This window comes from Chanodichthys erythropterus, chromosome 11 (assembly GCF_024489055.1).
Source record: "Chanodichthys erythropterus isolate Z2021 chromosome 11, ASM2448905v1, whole genome shotgun sequence".
NCBI lineage: Eukaryota > Metazoa > Chordata > Actinopteri > Cypriniformes > Xenocyprididae > Chanodichthys > Chanodichthys erythropterus.
In genome coordinates this window covers 15,462,893-15,483,235 of record NC_090231.1, presented here as the reverse complement: position 1 = coordinate 15,483,235, position 20,343 = coordinate 15,462,893, and the positions used below count along the sequence as shown (strand labels likewise).

The window sequence follows — 20,343 nt, the reverse complement described above, 5'->3', positions numbered from 1 at the left end:
CTAAGGTAAGGAGATAGTTTTGGACACTGGCTAGTTATGTACTAAAATTGTTATGCTAAAAATTGATTTAGGATAATTTTGAACCAAAAAAAGATAGTCACAGAAGTCATTAAGTCATTATTTAAAATTTAAATTGACTGATTCACTGATTCTTTTGAGCCCCAAAATGGCAATATACAAAGTAACATTTTAATATTTGGAATAATTTGACAAAATAATATACTTGACCACTTAAAATTTGGAGTCTGTAATGTTTTTTTTTTTTTTTTTCTTTCTTTTAATGCTGTTAATACTTTTAATATGCATTAAATAAATTAAAAATATCAGTAAAAACATAATTTCACATAAGATTTTATTTCAAAGAAATGCTGTTCTTTTGAATTTCAATTCATCAACAGATCTTGAAAAAACATGTCACGGTTTACACACACACACACACACACACACACAAAAAAATCTTAAAGGAGCAACAACCATTTTCAGCTTTGATAATAAGAAATGTTTCTTGAGCACCAAATCAGCATTTTAGAATGATTTCATGTGACACTGAAGTGCTGAAAATACAGATTTGCCAACACGGGGATAAATTTTTAAATAATAAAATGTACATTTTAAAATATATTAAAATGGAAAACACTTTAAAATTGTAAAAATATTTCACCTACTGTGTTTGTGATCAAATAATTGCAGCCCTGGTGAGGATAAGGAGGTAAAAAAAAAATCTTACTGACCCCAAACTTTTCAATGGTTAGGGTTGGGGTTAGGGTGTACTTAATTATTATTTTTGTTAGTTAAAATAATAATTTAGTACACTGTTTTTGTTATTCAAATGTTTTATACTGTATAATAGTATTTAGAGTAAACTAATTTGTTGAAATGTGTATCAAAAGTAATTTTCTCAATCTCTGACCAAGTCAAGTATCTTCCCTGTTCACTGTTCTACAAGAAAGATATTAAATGGTATTCACTCTGGTTCAGAGAGGATAGAAAGGCAGTGTAGTTAAACGTGTGCATTGATGCTAACACAATAATACACATGCACAGACGCCTGTGTACAAGGCATTTTTTTTACCTGCCTCGTTTAAAAGCTGCTTTGATTTTCCTTCATGTTTCCATATATGATCTGGCAGTTACTTCGTAAACATACTCACAGTTGGAACAATTACACAGCTCCCTCAGAGGCTTGACCACAGGAAGATGCGTTCAGGTCAGAGAGCGAAAAGCTTCATACTGTTTTATGGCTACATGAGTTCCCATTACAGCCCACTGCTTTGTAGTCTTCTCTCCAGTGGATCCTGCGAGGAAAGCAATGGACCATCACGCCTGACGAATTTGATTTGGGCCAGTGAAATGAGTCTCTTTGTTAGCTAAAGTGCATGAGAGCACTAGCAGACAGATGGAGAGCAGAGAAACTCCTAGTGGATTTTCAGACATATAATTAAATGCAATCTCTTTATGCCCATTTCAATGGAAAATTTACGAGGATTTTTGTGCGTATATTCCTTAAAAGTAGAAATCAAGAAGTCAGGGGCATATAAATGTAGATTGCTTATTAATTGATGTATTCAGTAAAGCACCAAGAAGAACTTAATCAGTGTAGCTCTTCATAAGTGGCTTAATGTCTTTTAAAATTTAATTAAGCATCACTCCACTTCTTCTCTTTGTACTGACAGACATATATCTGATGATTAATGGTCATAGAGACTGGTAATATTTTGGTGGCACCTTTTTTATCCAGGCTTATTGATCTCTCCAGGAGGATTGTTTAGCACATGACATCACTCCAGTGATATTTCCAGCCAGGCTGTGACAGTACAGAATGACAAACAGCCTAAATACACACACTTGGATGGGGACGGATGATTCAGGGGGAAAAAGAGCAAATCTCATCTCCTTGCAATCTGTATCAACAATGTCAAATTTCCCCTTTCACCCAGCACAGAAAGCAATGTAAGGGAAACAGAAGCTGTCCTAGCAACTTCTCCTGCCTTATACTTCTTATATAGTAACTGCTGTTTTCTGAGTTATGAAATTATATAACCTGTGAAAAAAGTCCATAAACAGTTTCTCCCTGGTAATCCATATAGCATACAGTAGTTTTCGAATCCTTATAGCAGAGAGTCTGAGTGCAGATACCAGAAGTCTTAGAAAGCATCTTTCTCCACAGTATGTGTAGTAGCACAATTGCTCTTGCAGTAGTTTATGGTAATGACAGTGCTGATAAGGAATACATAATGCTATGCTTTAACTTACTATGAAATAAATGCAGTTCAAGTCTTCTCCTTAAGCTCCTTACCTTACCTCAGGCTTGGAAAACTAGCTTTGTAGTTTTCTTACTGCTTTTGCACAGCTTTACTTTCTTTTTCATTTCTTTTTTTTTCTTCTAGGTTTTGTGCTTAATGTTTCCACATTGGGACTATATGTACATTTCCTCAAACAAGATGTTAAATGTGAAGAAGAGATTCATAAAAACGTTTCATAATCCTTAAAGGGATAATTCACCTAAACAACCAATTCACAATAAACAATTCACCTATGCTGTCCATACTATAAAGGTCAATGGAGGTCCAGCTTTATTTTGAATCACACATTATATGGACAGCAAAAAAGTTGAAACTTGTTTCCGCCACTACATAAAAAACAAAAAAGGTAATTGCGACTTTTTTTATCTCAGAGTTCTGACTTTGTTTCTCACAGTTGCAAGTTTACATCTCCCAATTCTGACTCCTTTTCTCAGAATTGCTAGTTAAAATGTCAGAATTGTGAGATAAAAACTCACAATTATGAGAAATAAAGTCAGAATTGTGAGTTGTACACTCAAAATTGTGGTACATAAACTCACAATTGTAAAAAATAAAGTCAAAATTGGGAGTTATAAACTCAAAATTGTGAGAGATAAACTCACAATTGCTAGAAATAAAGTCAGAATTGCAAGATATATACTGGCAATTCTGAGAAAAAAAAAGTCAGAATTGCAAGATATAAATGAAATATAAACTTTATAACATGCAATTACGACTATATCTCCCAAGTCTTTATAGCACACAATTGCGAATTTATATCATGCAATTCTGACTTTAACTCACAATTGCAAAAGTCAAAAAAAGTCAGAATTGTGAGATAAAAAAATCGCAATTTATATTTTTTTATTCAGTGGCGGAAACAAGCTTCCATAGAAAGTCATACAGGTTTGGAGGAACATGAGGATGAAAATAAGATTTTCATTTTTGGGTTAACTGTTCTTTTTAGGATTAGCTGTGGAAGGGTTTGATAGAAAAAGGCTATACTTGCACATCTCATGTGTAATGTATAAAACCTTTATAATATAAAATATGATCTTTTATGCAGATATTTTGGTCTTGTGGTCATTTAAGAATGTATTTGCAATGTCTGCAACTGACATATTCAGAGAAGAGTCTGAGACATGTTACTCTACTGATAAAAACAAACAGCATCTGAGGTACTGAGATTGTCATATATATGAATCATCAACTTCACAGGACTAATGCCCCTGAGGAATCTCAAGTGATTTCGTGATGAGGAGATAAAAAGATTAGAACATGTGAGCTTTCATACCCCACAGCTAGCCTGGACAATAAACTTGCATACAAATATTCAGACAGAATAACAAAAAACTCACAAAACTGCTAAAATAAACCTATAAGTCGCATTAAACAAAAGGGAGCCCATATGGCCTAAAATTATGACTCAACTGCTATTAAGTGGCAATTTATTCAAAAGTTAGATGGGTTGGGACTGCAGGCAGCCTTTTCTACTATTTTATCTGAATAACAAAATGGGCCGCTGAGCGTTTTACGAGCTGATCTGTTTTGTGTTCCCTCTCTTTCCTCCACTGGCCCTTTTGTGTAGACTATTCACTTTGCCCCTGTTAGAATCCTGGCTTTTTCTCAGTGCAAGTCCAAGGACCATTTTTTTTCAATTCATTCTCACTGCTGTGAAACAAAAAGGAGAAAATATTGTCACTTGGCTGTTGCCTTGCCAACACCAAGAAATCAGCATTTTTTTTTTTTTTTTGTACATAATGAATTGAGTCATTTTAATAGCATATTGATAGTGTAACTTCTCCTTTGCAATTGACCTATTTGTTAAAGTGTTTGTGCTTTTGTTCATTAACGCCCACTCTGACAGCACTAATGATGTATTTAGTATGTTTGAGCTTGCAAAGTCAGTCAATAGCCAGAAAACAAAACAGTGTAAGATAGTGAATGGTACTATTGTTGATTCATTTGCTAAATATTTATGCTTTTCAGTGACCTGAAGACTGACTCACATCACTCTTAAGCTTGTTCTTGTCAGCATCTGAAACCTGGATTGGTTGTCATGAGGAGGACATTTCCCTCGAGACATTCTTCTTGGCAATTCAGTTTTATTAAAGGAATAGTTCTCTCAAAAAAGAAAATTGTCATTACTTAGTCAAAATGAATTTGTGTCTGGCTACTTTTTTCCATGAGATGAAAGTGAATCAGGAACAGTGACTGTCGAACTCTAAATTTTTCAAAAAAGCACAGCACCAAAGAATCATAAAAGTGGTTCAAATGACTCCTCTGTTATATTCCACATTTTCAGAAAAAGTCATCATTCTTGTGAGAAAGACCGGAATATAAGCCATTATTCTTGTGCTCCAGTAAACTGGATTGAGTCAGTGAGTTGAACTCAAGAACTGAATCAGTCCAATTCAAATCGTTTTTGCGAATTTTACCAGCAGATTCATTGAAAAGATATGACTGAGAAGAACAATTGGTCCATAAATGTGACCCTGGATGGGTATATTTGTAGCAATAGCCAACAATACACTGTATGGGTCAAAATTTTCAATTTTTCTTTTATGCCAAAAATCATTGGGATATTAAGTAAAGATCATGTTTATTTTGTAAATTTCCTACCGTAAATATATATAAAAAATAAGGACTTAATTTGGACAACTTTAAAGGATATTTTCTCAGTATTTTCAGATTTTCAAATAGTTGTATCTCGACCAAATATTATCCTATACTACAGTAACAAACCGTGCATCAATGGAAAGCTTATTTATTGTGCTTTCAGATGATGTATAAATGTAACCATTTTTTGTGGTCCTGGGTCACAAATTAGACATTGCTCTTATGAACATGTCAGGGAAATCTAGGGAGAGTTTGTATAGTGACAAATGTAATATTCAACAATATTATTGATTTGACTGCACTGACACTATTGGATGAGCTGGGCACTATATGAACTGGGCTGGATGATGGCATCACTATTATCTGCAGAACTGCTTTTATAGATGAAATAAACTATTTTCATAATTGATGATCTTTACAATGAAACTGAATCAACACTGAACTGACTTCATTTGAACAATGACACTATTTTCTTTCAGAGCTGCTGTACAGCCAAATTTAACTTGTTTTACATTATTAAATCATTTTCCTTTTATCACTGTAAAGCTGCTTTGAAACAATTTGTATTGTATAAAGCGTTACTTGACTTAATGACAGAACTTAAATTTTTGGATGAACTATCCCTTTAAGAGTTGTGCTCAGCAGGTACTCTGATTGTTCCACCACAGTTTATGCCTTATAACAAGTTAAATGTTTGATGTTTCTTGAAGGTGCTCAAGTCATTGCCTAGAATTGAAGGTCGTCCAGGGGCTTCACTTCCACCGATGGACTTCGAGGCTCTTGAGTCTGGTCTACGAAAGGCACACGGCGATGAAATCACCCCTGAAGATGTGATGTCAGCAGCCATGTACCCCAAAGTCTTCCAGGAGTTTAAAGAGTTCACATCAAACTTCGGTCCGGTGGACTGCCTTAACACTCGCCTGTTTCTGGACGGCCCCAAAATCGCAGAGGAGTTTCAGGTGCGTTTATATTACACTGGGACATGCTGCGACTAACAGCATTTACATCAATTGACTTAAATTACTTACCACTGTGCCTAATTTCCTCTCTTACTAATTTTTCAACTATATTTCTCTCTGTTAAATTTATAACACCATGTGATTTGACCTTCTAAACTTTACTCTGACTGCTCTCTCACCGGGAGGTTTTTGCAAAATTAGATTTCCTCGTGTCTTCAACTAGCCTCCACTTTCACAAAGTTTATTAGCACACTTTATTGCAATAGTGGTTGTAAAATTGATTAGCATAGTAAGATTGAATAGCAAAATATATTGCTGAACATCTAGGCTCTCTTTGTGAAGTTGCCGTGAAGTCAGATAACCCATAAATGATATTTTACTGCTCTAATTTAACTGAGAGTTTGACTTTGTAAAGTTCAGTGAGTGCTTAATCCATGCTAGCTCCTGAATAATCTCAAACCGGTACAGCTCTATCTCTATTTAGCTGAGCCCTGAGGTGTTTCTAAATGTGTTGATTGGAGCTTAGCCGTGTGTTTGGCTCCTAAAACACCCATTATGAGTTAAGTGGGTGTTACCTGGCAGCCATGAACGTGTCTCGGAGTCCTACTGCAGGCAACTCGAGAACAGAGAGCACCAGATGCAGGACTCGCATAGCTGATCACGCTCCGAGACAGAGCGAGAGCCAGCCAGGAGTCAAACTCTCCTACAAAGTAATTTTACTTTGAAAACGCACCAAATCTGTTCGATTGAAAAGTTTGCTTGCCTCTTAATCATCTGCTGGCCTGATTCTTCAAACCAGATATACTCTCTGTACCCTTTCAAAACGAACCAGATTTTCTTCGGTTAACATGCGTAATCGTAAATTTCTCAGGGACTGAAGTTATTTGGCGGCGTGTTTCTCCACCCAGTCGAGCTGTCCAAATGAGATGTTAGTCGTGGCTGATTAGCGTAGATTAGCATGAGCTATATTAAGCTGTCACTGAGGCAAATGCAAGCGAGCCCCAAAATAGCTTCCCCTCCACAGCCAGACAGCACATGGTACAGACCTAATGCCTGCCAGAGGCCTAATCACTCGCACCTTAATCTGCCTTAATTCTACCCAAGTTTTTTCAGCCTATTGTGAGCAAATCTGGTTTTGTTTGTTTTTGTTATTTCAGCTCAATCGCAGCTTTTCATTTCTCATACCTAGCTATTCACTGTGTTTTTATATGTTTCTGGCTCTTTCCTCTCACAGGTTGAGTTAGAAAGAGGAAAAACGTTGCACATCAAAGCCTTGGCCTTGGGTGACTTGAACAAGTCTGGTCAGAGAGAAGTGTTTTTTGAACTCAACGGCCAGCTGCGTTCAGTTTTGGTCAAGGATACGGCAGCAATGAAGGTAACTGTTTGCTGTTTGTTTTCCTCTTTAGATTGGTTTGTTTCATCACTGAAAAGCAATTATCCTGACGCAAACAGTACACTCAATCATTCCGACATGTTTTGCGAATGTTCCCTTTTCTCTCTCGAGGTGTGAATAATTTCTGTCATAAGCTAAAAATGATCTTGCTCTTGCTGTCATGAGCGTTTATCACTTTGTGGCAGGAGTGTTAAAACATCTTTGAAATTATTAGGGCACACAATGTATGTTTTCATTACAAGTCAATAGTGCTGTGTGGGAACTTTATGTCTGCCGTGGACACTGCATTTATAACTGTTCCACACTGCTTGTGTAAAATATAATTTGGCAGCATGATTTAACAAAACCCGAAGATCTCACTTTCATTGCCCACACATAACACATCATGTTTAAGATGATTCATTCATCATAAGATATTCTCTCTGGTAAACAAACATTCATATATGGCGTCCTAGTCTGGAAGATGGTTTCCAGCCTCTGTGAATGCTCTTTTGGTTTGTTATTGTCTTGTTTGGCTTAAAATGGCAGAGAGAGGACAGTCCAAACACATTTATAGCAGGTTTCACAGACAAGACTTAACCCTAGTCTGAGCTGATAGCAACTTGCACTGACATTTCTTAAAAATATGGCAGTGTCATTTTGTCTCAAGATGCATACCAGTAATGTTTTTTTCTTTCCTCATGCGCATTTTAAAAAAGCAACTAAAATGTCCTAATTGAACTAACATAAGCCTTGTCTGTGAAACCAGGCCTTAGTTTCAGAGTAATGACACTTGCTCATATGCTCAATAGAGCTCTCCTTCTGCCTGAACACAATTAGCAAGAGTATTATTTTCTCCTCATAAAGTTCATTTTTGCAGGCCCAACATTTTTCTTATGCTGTCTAAAGTTGTAATAGCTTTGAAAAGAAACTGATTTAATCGGATTCATCTCTAGACTGTTTGTTTAAAGTTAACATGAATGACAGATCGTAACACTGTCGCTGGTTTCTGCCTTATTCATCATAGCTGTGAAGTTGGGGGAACAGTAGTTATGTAACACTAGTTGTGAAATAATGTTATCACTATTACAATTATGTTCTATTTATACTATTTATTTATAATTAACAATCATTTTCTAATGTAATGTGTGTGTATATTTTGATCACAAAGGCTGCATTTATTTGATCAAAAATACAATACAAACAATCATATTGTAAAATAATATTAGCATTTTACATATTTTAGCACAGACTAATTAGTAATATATAAAAAGTATATATTACTAAAGCAGAAATATTTGAGTGTGCATAAATTCATTATAATCTTTCTCATTGTATACATTTTAACAGTCCATTTATCATGTTTCTTATAGCAGAAAATGACAGGCAGTTTGGAAATAGCTGTGAGGGAAAATGTGAAAAATGTTTCATCGCCTCTGGTCTCCCCTGTAATCACCTCATTCTGTTTTCCGCTGAACCAGGAGATGCACTTTCACCCTAAAGCCTTGAAAGATGTGCGGGGACAGGTTGGAGCTCCCATGCCCGGTAAAGTGGTGGAAGTAAAAGTGAAGCCAGGCCAGAAGGTGGAGAAAGGTCAGCCCCTCTGCGTCCTCAGCGCCATGAAGATGGAGACCGTCGTCAACTCGCCAATCTCAGGCATCATATCCAAGGTGCACGTCAATGCCGACAGCAGCCTGGAAGGGGATGATCTCATCCTGGAAATAACCGAATGAAATTTGAAAGTTACAGAGGTTAAAGGTTGCTTTTCTAGAATTCATCTTGTAATTTGGTGGACTGATGGTGTTGTAATTGCTGATGATTTTGAGATTTCTAACATGGTGTAAAACTCTTCTAAGGAAGCTTGTTTCTGCCACTGAATAAAAAGTAAAAAAAGGTATCTGCAACTTTTTATCTCACAATTTTGACTTTTTTTTCTCACAATGGCGAGTTTACATCTAGCATTTCTGACTTTTTATCTCAGAATTGCGTGATATAAACTTGCAATTGCCAGTCATAAAGTCAGATTTGTGTGATATAAAGTCGCAGTTCTGGCTTTTTCTCAGAATTGCTTTATATCTTAGAAAAGAAGTCAGATTTGTGTGATATTAAGTCGCAGTTCTGGCTTTTTTTCTCAGAATTGCTTTATATCTTTGAGATCGCAATTATGAGGAAAAAAAAGTCAGAATTGCAAGAAAGTCAGAATTGCGAGTTTATATCCCAAAATTGTGAGTTTATAATGCGCATTTCTGACATTATAACTCACAATTGTAAATGTATTTCTCACAATTGTTTATATTTCACAATTCTGAGAAAAGAAGTCAGAATTCTGAGATAAAAAGTTGCAATTACCTTTTTATTTTTTATTTAGTGGCAGAAACAAGCTGCCATACTCTTCTGAGCTTTCAGAATCAGATTTTTTTTTTTTTTTTTCTGTTATTTGATTCAAAATAGAAGCATATAAGTGAAGCATTTATAGCCTGTAACCAGAAACCACATAAGCCTTTGTGATTCACTTTTTGGTAGACAGTTATCGCTCTGTTAATACACTGAGGACAGTGAATCCAGTGAATCTACTTACAGCCTGAGGAAGGGAGGACACATGACACCTACGTTACAGACAGTTCATTCCAGCTTTATTATTGTTTTTAAAGTGAATTAATAACATATTAAAATGAGCAAGATTCATTACAAATCCAGATGGCAATATCTGAATTTATATGCTTGTTTGTGTATGTGTGAGAAAGAGAGAGAGAGAGATAAACACTGCAAGTTTGAAGAGGAACAGCAGTTTCATATTAATGTCATGTTAGTGGAGCGTAAAATCAATTTAAAAATGTCTGAAATATTAATACCGGCATATATTCTAGTAGATGCACACTAAGCAGTGTCGTCATGATAACATCATTCTGCAGATCTTGCCAAAAGCAATAAAGTTGAGTAATTATGAAGATATTCAGATGTATATAATAAACAACAATAATTAAAGATTCAAAACCAGTCATTATTTTGGACTAGCTCATAATAAGAAATGTGAGTGTAGCTAATGTACCGTGGTAAGTGTGTAATTATAATGCTTTTGAAAGTTACTGCACAACAAATTCCTTCTTTCGTTCTCCTCTCCTCCTCTTTTTAATCACTCTATCACCTTTGCACCAAGGGAGCGCTCAGGTTTGAGCTTCCACTGTAAGGGAACAGCAAGTCATTACACAAGCAATAATGAAGTAAACAAATGCAAAACATGTGTCTGTGGGGCAGCGAAGAGAAGCTTCATTTTACAAATACTCCTTCAAAATGTTTTGTAAATGTAATTGTGTAATATGTTTACATAAATCCCACTTAAAAGCTCAAACAATGTGCTTTTCTCATTCAGCAGATTGCTTTTTAAAACATTCCCTATTTGAATGCTGTAGAAAAACAGACCATAATTATGGGTTATCGTTGGTGTGACATTAATAATGGAAAAGTCTTCAGTCTGTGTTATTAATGATGTGCTGCACAAGAGAGTTAATACTTGACCTTGAAATAAGCCTTGATCATAGTTTCATATTGAAATCTCACTATACATACTGAAATTGGGATTCACAAAATAAAATCTGGATTTTCTTTATCAATATATGGTCCCGATACAAATGGTCCAACTGATTGAAATGTTGATGCAGTCTGAAGAGATCAGAGAAATAGAAATTAGTGCAGAGAAATAGAGCTGTCTTCCACTGTGCCACAATATCACAATGGCTTTTAAAGAAATCATATGACTTGCGCATGGTTTTCACACATCTTAAATTATTAGCTTTTGTGTGCTAGAGAGGAAATGTGTGAATGAGCCTGTGCAAACAGCGTTCATATATGACGCATGTTTTTGTGTGTATGCATATGAAAGCCAGAGATGCATACCCACGCGTTACCCACGTGTTACCAGGGATACCAAAAGATACATGAAACAGAAAAATCAACTACTGTTCATTGAAGCTGCTCAATTAAACACAAAAACTGCTTAAAGCTTTTTTTTTTTTTTAAATGCCGCTGTTTGGCGGATTCTGCCATGTTCTGATGTTTACAAGGGAAATGCTCAACCAGTAAAAACCTGTAAGGTTCTTTATAGAAACAACAACTTGTGGGTTTTGATGTGTTTCTATTGAATTAACATCCGGACTACACTTACTACTTATACAAAGAGAACCTCATAATTATCTTTTATCATCATTATACAGCTATTGACTTTTCTTTGTATTCTTTTGGGATAATTACTGATAAATGTGTAATTTATAGTAAACTCAAATTCTGTATGTGGGTGGAGAACTGAGGGCATTAGCGATTCAGTCCTTGTCTTTCAGTTGAGGATTTCTCTATTGAAGCTGATGAATTAAAGCTCCATACACTTTAGTTTAATCATTTAAATTGTTATAAAAGGGAATGTTTTATCTGAACTATGTATGTTGAATGCCATTCCCTTTAAATCAGTGGTCTCAAACTGCTGGCCCGCAGGCCATTTACGGAGTCTGATACCCCATCCCCCTCTGCTACGCAACTAAAGCTGTGACAGTTGAGTGCATAAAGAGTCCAAGATTCCACACTTTGTTTTTTCCGTTAATTTAGTGCATCATCCGGGTATTTAAAGTGTACTTTTTCTTTTTGGAATTTTTAGTATGAACACACTACTTGCACTATTTATACTTAAAAACGTCATAGAATAGTGCATAAGTACGCAAACTGGGATGCACCTGTTGAGATGTTTCCATCTCGCCGCAGCATATAGTGCGCCTGGAAATACGAGCACGCCTAATTTACAGTAAAACACTCACGCAAGTCGCAAGTGTCGATTTAAACCACCAAAACGCATCCGATGCTACCAATAAACGTTACCGATGCTCAAACGGTATCTTGGACGAATGGCTCAGCTGTGTGGGCAGAAGCGCTGCCAGGTGTCTCGCAAGAAATAGAATAGTTTACAAATGGGATTGCATTTGTTCAGTACAGTGTTCAGTGCAAGATTTTGATGTTATTTAAGTTAAAATAAAGTAAGGGAAAATATTTGCACTAACTGTTAAAAACTAATACTGTATATAACAATGACACTGCTATTTACATTACAATATTTTAGTAATGAAATTTGAAGTAAATGAGAAATAATGCAAAGGAAAGTCAATTTTCTGAAATTTTGTGCTTTCTTGTGCTTGAATGTTAAAATGGCCCTCCTACGAGGTGTCAATCACAGCAACGGCCCCTAGCCAATTTGAGTTCGAGACCCCTGCTTTAAATCCTACGTTGTATTTGCATGATTTTAAGAATGTTTATTTTGTTATTTTGTTTCCTTCTCTTCCTCCATTTTAAACTTTGTGTAGATGGTTGTTGCTTTGTATTAATCATATTAGAGAGATGTTCAACAAAGATTGAAAATAATACAATAAATTAAATCAATAATTACGACAACATAAAATCTATCACATGAGATCTCTTTACTCAAAAAACTCGGTGAAATGAACTGCTATTCTAATGATTTGTGATGGTGTTAGTGAATTTAATGATATGTTGTAATCACTACTGATACTACATATGTAGACCACTGGACAAAGATTATGTGGACAAAGAATACTCATGTTTTTTTTCACGTTTTTTAGGTACATCACTGAATATGTAACAGATTTTAAAGGTATAGTAGGCAACTTTGGAGAGGCTAGCAATAGCAAGCTAGCTTTGAAAGCACAAGATCCCACCCTCCCTACAGAGCATCTCCAAAGCCACACAAAGCCACAAAGGCAGATGCTTTGTTGTTAACGGACCCTTCAGAGGTATGTGACCTGGAGGTTGCCATGTTTGTTTCGGGTACATTTGTCATGTGACAGATCACTCGTCAGATGCAGCAGACGGGGGAAAAAGTCAATTTCATGCTTTTAAAAGCCCTCCAAATTGAATCTGCTGCTGCTAAAACATTTACTATAATAATAATTTCATAAAAAAAAAAAAAAAATTATGTTCCTTGAAGAAAGAAAACATATTTTTGGCAGGATGTCATATGACATATCATGACATTTCAAGAAAGACATACTATGACATTTCGAGAAACGCATATCATGACATTTTGTGAAAATGAATGTTTTTGCTGCCATGTATCCAAGCAATCGCAGTGACTTATCACAGACATAACCTCTTTCATTGGAGTACTTTATAGTTTTTTGAATGCACTTCCTGCACTCTTGCTATGTAGCAACCTCGTGAAATCCTTCTATGATGCTATCCAACACTTTTCATGTGGAGGTCAAAGCTGTGCATTGAACCCCTGATGTGAGTCATTTGAAAGGGCTTTAAGAGTATAATAACAACATCTAGCGTGTGTAAAAGCTTGTCTCACTAGTACATTTAACATGTTCTGTCTTTAACAGCAGTAGACATCTACAGCGGTCTTTCACTACATCGATGCATACATCCCATAATATATACTCTTGAATCTTACACTTCACTGAAAAAAAAGAAGAAGAAAAAAACCCTGAAACGTACGGTAAAAATGGCTGTAACTCTTAATTATAATTTCCTTATGTTATGTGTACTTACTGTAGTAATAACAGAAATTATGGACAATTACTTGCAACTAACCCTAAACCAAACCCTATCCCCAACCCTATAATAAGTTAATGTTGTTAATTATACTGTGTATAATTACACTGTATAAAAAACTCCTTAAAAAACAAATTTCGATTCAAATTATCAGAATTGGAAGAAACCATATTGTCAGTCAATTCTTTCAAAGGGCTTATTTCCAAATTGTATGCATTACTACCTTACTCTGATTCCTCAGTTTATGATTCTTTGAAACCACTGTGGGTTTAATTCCGATGATTGAACCAAGATCTGTGATGGTATTTTTCCAAAATGCACCTCGATTTCCATACATTTACACCTGTTCTTCTGCATAAAAAGTTCCCAGGTTGTTCCGATCTCTGTTTTAAATGCAAAACTTGTAAGGGCACATTATTTCATGTATTTTGGTCCTGCGCTCACATCCAATCATTTTGGAGAGGGGTTCACTCTGCAATCCAGGAGATAATAGGAAAACGTTTTATCTTATCCCCCTCACTTTTTTTGTTGAATGACATTCATAAAGACATTTTTGACTCAGACTTCAGACTTTTTATATTCCTGGCTAAGAAATGTATACTATTAAAATGGTCTACATCTCAGGTTGAAACTATTTCCATGTGGATTACTCAGCTGTCAGCTTTTCTGCCTTTGGAGAAATTGACTTATGTCCTCAGCCATAAACAGGACAAATTCAGGATTCTTTGGGAACCTCTCCAATCCTTCCTACACAAATTTTGAATTTTTATTTTAAGAGAGTTCTGGCTTCTCTTGTTTTGACATGTTTTTTTGTAAACAGATACAATTGTACATTTTATTTAACTTGCAGAGCTTGGGGTTTGTTTGTTTATTTGATTGTCGTTGTCTTCCTTGTTTGTACTATTTGAAAATCCTTAATAAACAAATAAAAAAATTAAAAAAAAACTCCTTAAAATAAAGTGTACCCAAAATGGCAGCTGTGGTTGTCTGAAACTTACTGTAAAAAATACAATAGCAACATTAAATTTGCACTTAAATTTACAGTTAAAAAAAAAATATATATATATATATTTTAGCAACTGATATACTGTTAATATTTCATTCTACTAAAATAGTAAAATAATGGGTAACACTTTAGATTACAGCCCGGAAAGTACTGCGTAATTACAACAAATTTACAGCGTAACTTTCAATAATTATAGTGTAACTATACAGTAAGTATGTGTAAGTATAGGGGAACAATATGTGAAGTAATGGGAATAAAGGGGTAACAACCAGGAAAAATAACAAATTATTCATACTTTTAATATTTTATAACTAAGGGGTACGCATGACATAACTAAGGGGTAAATATGACATTACGAGCCGTAAATTAAAGTGAAGCTTGTTACACTCTTGTTTCATGTAGTTACAGGGTAAGTAATTAATAAAAATAAATAAATAAATAAATAAATAATCTTGTTCCTCTTTTTCTTTCTTTCCACTGATGAAACTTAAGAGGGAATCCCATTTGCTATTCTGTATTTAAAAAATACAGAACACCCGGAAATGTGCTCACCGTTTACTCATCTTTTACCCTCATGCCATCTAAGATGTATACGACTTTCCTTTTTAAGATGAACACAAAAAGGATTTTAGGAAAAAAATTAATCATCTGGGAACGCTTTATAATGCAAGCTCACGTGTTCCTAAAAGTCGAAGCATCAAACAGCAATAACTACAGTAATCCATACGACCCTAATGGATGAATCGATGTCTTCTGAAGTGAAACGATACGTATTTGTAAGAAAAATACCAAATATTTGAATATTTTTAAAACTTTCGACCAGCTGTCTTCTGCGCGTGCATGCGAGGGTTGAGAGTTCATGCTTGCCGTAACTTGAAGCGTGACGTAGGCGTGCTGAGAAACTCACGCAGATGTTTGATGCCGTCAGTTTTTTTTTTTTTTTTTTTTTTTTTTTTTAGTAATGCTCACAACAAAATACACAGAATAACAGATAATGAGAAACAAACAAGACAGAATAACAGAGACGGCAGTTCTTGTTGCTCATTTCAATGTGCTTCATCGAACGCGAAGTCGACTCTCATGCAGGCGCTGGTGACAGTTGGTTGGAAGCGAAAAGATGAATAGCTTAAACCATGAGAAAATTTCGGGGTGTACTGTATTTTCTTATAATACAGAATAGCAACGGGATTCCTTCTTAAGATTCATCAGCTGAGAAACAAGAGCAGGTGGAAGCCAAGCGAGAAACAACAACAACCAAAAAACGGACAAAACTTGTTACTTTCTGTCAGGACTTTAGAGTTTGAAATGAAAAGTTGATTTAAAAAAAATGAATAATAAGTGTTGTAGACCTGTTTTTAATAAAGTTGTTTTTCAAATAAAGGTTTCGGAGTCAGATTGTTTGCATTTTATTAATTACTTACCCTGTAACTACATGAAATAAGAGGGTAACAAGCTCCACTTTAATTTACGGCCCGTAATGTCATATTTACCCTGTAACTACATGAAATAAGAGGGTAACAAGCTCCACTTTAATTTACGGCCCGTAATGTCATATTTACCCTGTAACTACATGAAATAAGAGGGTAACAAGCACCACTTTAATTTACGGCCCGTAATGTCATACTTACCCTGTAACTACATGAAATAAGAGGGTAACAAGCACTGCTTTAATTTACGGCCCGTAATGTCATATTTACCCTGTAACTACATGAAATAAGAGGGTAACAAGCACCACTTTAATTTACGGCCCGTAATGTCATACTTACCCTGTAACTACATGAAATAAGAGGGTAACAAGCTCCACTTTAATTTACGGCCCGTAATGTCATATTTACCCTGTAACTACATGAAATAAGAGGGTAACAAGCACTGCTTTAATTTACGGCCCGTAATGTCATATTTACCCTGTAACTACATGAAATAAGAGGGTAACAAGCTCCACTTTAATTTACGGCCCGTAATGTCATACTTACCCTGTAACTACATGAAATAAGAGGGTAACAAGCTCCACTTTAATTTACGGCCCGTAATGTCATACTTACCCTGTAACTACATGAAATAAGAGGGTAACAAGCTCCACTTTAATTTACGGCCCGTAATGTCATACTTACCCTGTAACTACATGAAATAAGAGGGTAACAAGCACTGCTTTAATTTACGGCCCGTAATGTCATATTTACCCTGTAACTACATGAAATAAGAGGGTAACAAGCTCCACTTTAATTTACGGCCCGTAATGTCATACTTACCCTGTAACTACATGAAATAAGAGGGTAACAAGCTCCACTTTAATTTACGGCCCGTAATGTCATACTTACCCTGTAACTACATGAAATAAGAGGGTAACAAGCTCCACTTTAATTTACGGCCCGTAATGTCATACTTACCCTGTAACTACATGAAATAAGAGGGTAACAAGCTCCACTTTAATTTACGGCCCGTAATGTCATATTTACCCTGTAACTACATGAAATAAGAGGGTAACAAGCACTGCTTTAATTTACGGCCCGTAATGTCATATTTACCCTGTAACTACATGAAATAAGAGGGTAACAAGCACCACTTTAATTTACGGCCCGTAATGTCATATTTACCCTGTAACTACATGAAATAAGAGGGTAACAAGCACCACTTTAATTTACGGCCCGTAATGTCATACTTACCCTGTAACTACATGAAATAAGAGGGTAACAAGCTCCACTTTAATTTACGGCCCGTAATGTCATACTTACCCTGTAACTACATGAAATAAGAGGGTAACAAGCTCCACTTTAATTTACGGCCCGTAATGTCATACTTACCCTGTAACTACATGAAATAAGAGGGTAACAAGCTCCACTTTAATTTACGGCCCGTAATGTCATACTTACCCTGTAACTACATGAAATAAGAGGGTAACAAGCACCACTTTAATTTACGGCCCGTAATGTCATACTTACCCTGTAACTACATGAAATAAGAGGGTAACAAGCTCCACTTTAATTTACGGCCCGTAATGTCATACTTACCCTGTAACTACATGAAATAAGAGGGTAACAAGCTCCACTTTAATTTACGGCCCGTAATGTCATACTTACCCTGTAACTACATGAAATAAGAGGGTAACAAGCTCCACTTTAATTTACGGCCCGTAATGTCATATTTACCCTGTAACTACATGAAATAAGAGGGTAACAAGCACCGCTTTAATTTACGGCCCGTAATGTCATATTTACCCTGTAACTACATGAAATAAGAGGGTAACAAGCACCACTTTAATTTACGGCCCGTAATGTCATATTTACCCTGTAACTACATGAAATAAGAGGGTAACAAGCTCCACCGCTTTAATTTACGGCCCGTAATGTCATATTTACCCTGTAACTACATGAAATAAGAGGGTAACAAGCACCACTTTAATTTACGGCCCGTAATGTCATATTTACCCTGTAACTACATGAAATAAGAGGGTAACAAGCACCGCTTTAATTTACGGCCCGTAATGTCATATTTACCCTGTAACTACATGAAATAAGAGGGTAACAAGCTCCACTTTAATTTACGGCCCGTAATGTCATACTTACCCTGTAACTACATGAAATAAGAGGGTAACAAGCACCGCTTTAATTTACGGCCCGTAATGTCATACTTACCCTGTAAAGCTCCACTTTAATTTACGGCCCGTAATGTCATACTTACCCTGTAACTACATGAAATAAGAGGGTAACAAGCACCACTTTAATTTACGGCCCGTAATGTCATACTTACCCTGTAACTACATGAAATAAGAGGGTAACAAGCTCCACTTTAATTTACGGCCCGTAATGTCATACTTACCCTGTAACTACATGAAATAAGAGGGTAACAAGCTCCACTTTAATTTACGGCCCGTAATGTCATATTTACCCTGTAACTACATGAAATAAGAGGGTAACAAGCTCCACTTTAATTTACGGCCTGTAATGTCATACTTACCCTGTAACTACATGAAATAAGAGGGTAACAAGCACCGCTTTAATTTACGGCCCGTAATGTCATATTTACCCTGTAACTACATGAAATAAGAGGGTAACAAGCACTGCTTTAATTTACGGCCCGTAATGTCATATTTACCCTGTAACTACATGAAATAAGAGGGTAACAAGCACCACTTCAATTTACGGCCCGTAATGTCATATTTACCCTGTAACTACATGAAATAAGAGGGTAACAAGCTCCACTTTAATTTACGGCCCGTAATGTCATACTTACCCTGTAATTACATGAAATAAGAGGGTAACAAGCTCCACTTTAATTTACGGCCCGTAATGTCATATTTACCCTGTAACTACATGAAATAAGAGGGTAACAAGCTCCACTTTAATTTACGGCCCGTAATGTCATATTTACCCTGTAACTACATGAAATAAGAGGGTAACCAGCTCCACTTTAATTTACGGCCCGTAATGTCATACTTACCCTGTAACTACATGAAATAAGAGGGTAACAAGCTCCACTTTAATTTACGGCCCGTAATGTCATACTTACCCTGTAACTACATGAAATAAGAGGGTAACAAGCACCACTTTAATTTACGGCCCGTAATGTCATACTTACCCTGTGACTACATGAAATAAGAGGGTAACAAGCTCCACTTTAATTTACGGCCCGTAATGTCATACTTACCCTGTAACTACATGAAATAAGAGGGTAACAAGCACCACTTTAATTTACGGCCCGTAATGTCATACTTACCCTGTAACTACATGAAATAAGAGGGTAACAAGCTCCACTTTAATTTACGGCCCGTAATGTCATACTTACCCTGTAACTACATGAAATAGGAGGGTAACAAGCTCCACTTTAATTTACGGCCCGTAATGTCATACTTACCCTGTAAAGCTCCACTTTAATTTACGGCCCGTAATGTCATACTTACCCTGTAACTACATGAAATAAGAGGGTAACAAGCACCACTTTAATTTACGGCCCGTAATGTCATACTTACCCTGTAACTACATGAAATAAGAGGGTAACAAGCACCACTTTAATTTACGGCCCGTAATGTCATACTTACCCTGTAACTACATGAAATAAGAGGGTAACAAGCACCATTTTAATTTACGGCCCATAATGTCATATTTACCCTGTAACTACATGAAATAAGAGGGTAACAAGCTCCACTTTAATTTACGGCCCGTAATGTCATACTTACCCTGTAACTACATGAAATAAGAGGGTAACAAGCTCCACTTTAATTTACGGCCCGTAATGTCATACTTACCCTGTAACTACATGAAATAAGAGGGTAACAAGCTCCACTTTAATTTACGGCCCGTAATGTCATACTTACCCTGTAACTACATGAAATAAGAGGGTAACAAGCACCACTTTAATTTACGGCCCGTAATGTCATACTTACCCTGTAACTACATGAAATAAGAGGGTAACAAGCACCACTTTAATTTACGGCCCATAATGTCATATTTACCCTGTAACTACATGAAATAAGAGGGTAACAAGCTCCACTTTAATTTACGGCCCGTAATGTCATACTTACCCTGTAACTACATGAAATAAGAGGGTAACAAGCTC

At 36.0% G+C, this 20,343-nt stretch overlaps 1 protein-coding gene across 1 annotated transcript in view; it reads left to right on the top strand.

Annotated features, from left to right (window-relative positions):
• pcxb (pyruvate carboxylase b) overlaps positions 1 to 14,753 on the top strand; it is a 343,108-nt gene extending 328,355 nt beyond the window's left edge. The window contains exons 19-21 of the mRNA XM_067401859.1: positions 5,612 to 5,860; positions 7,095 to 7,235; positions 8,714 to 14,753. Coding sequence (XP_067257960.1) covers positions 5,612 to 5,860; positions 7,095 to 7,235; positions 8,714 to 8,965 — 642 coding nt within the window. The 3' untranslated portion in view covers positions 8,966 to 14,753. The remainder of the gene's footprint in view (positions 1 to 5,611; positions 5,861 to 7,094; positions 7,236 to 8,713) is intronic.
• The last annotated feature ends 5,590 nt before the right edge of the window (positions 14,754 to 20,343 follow it).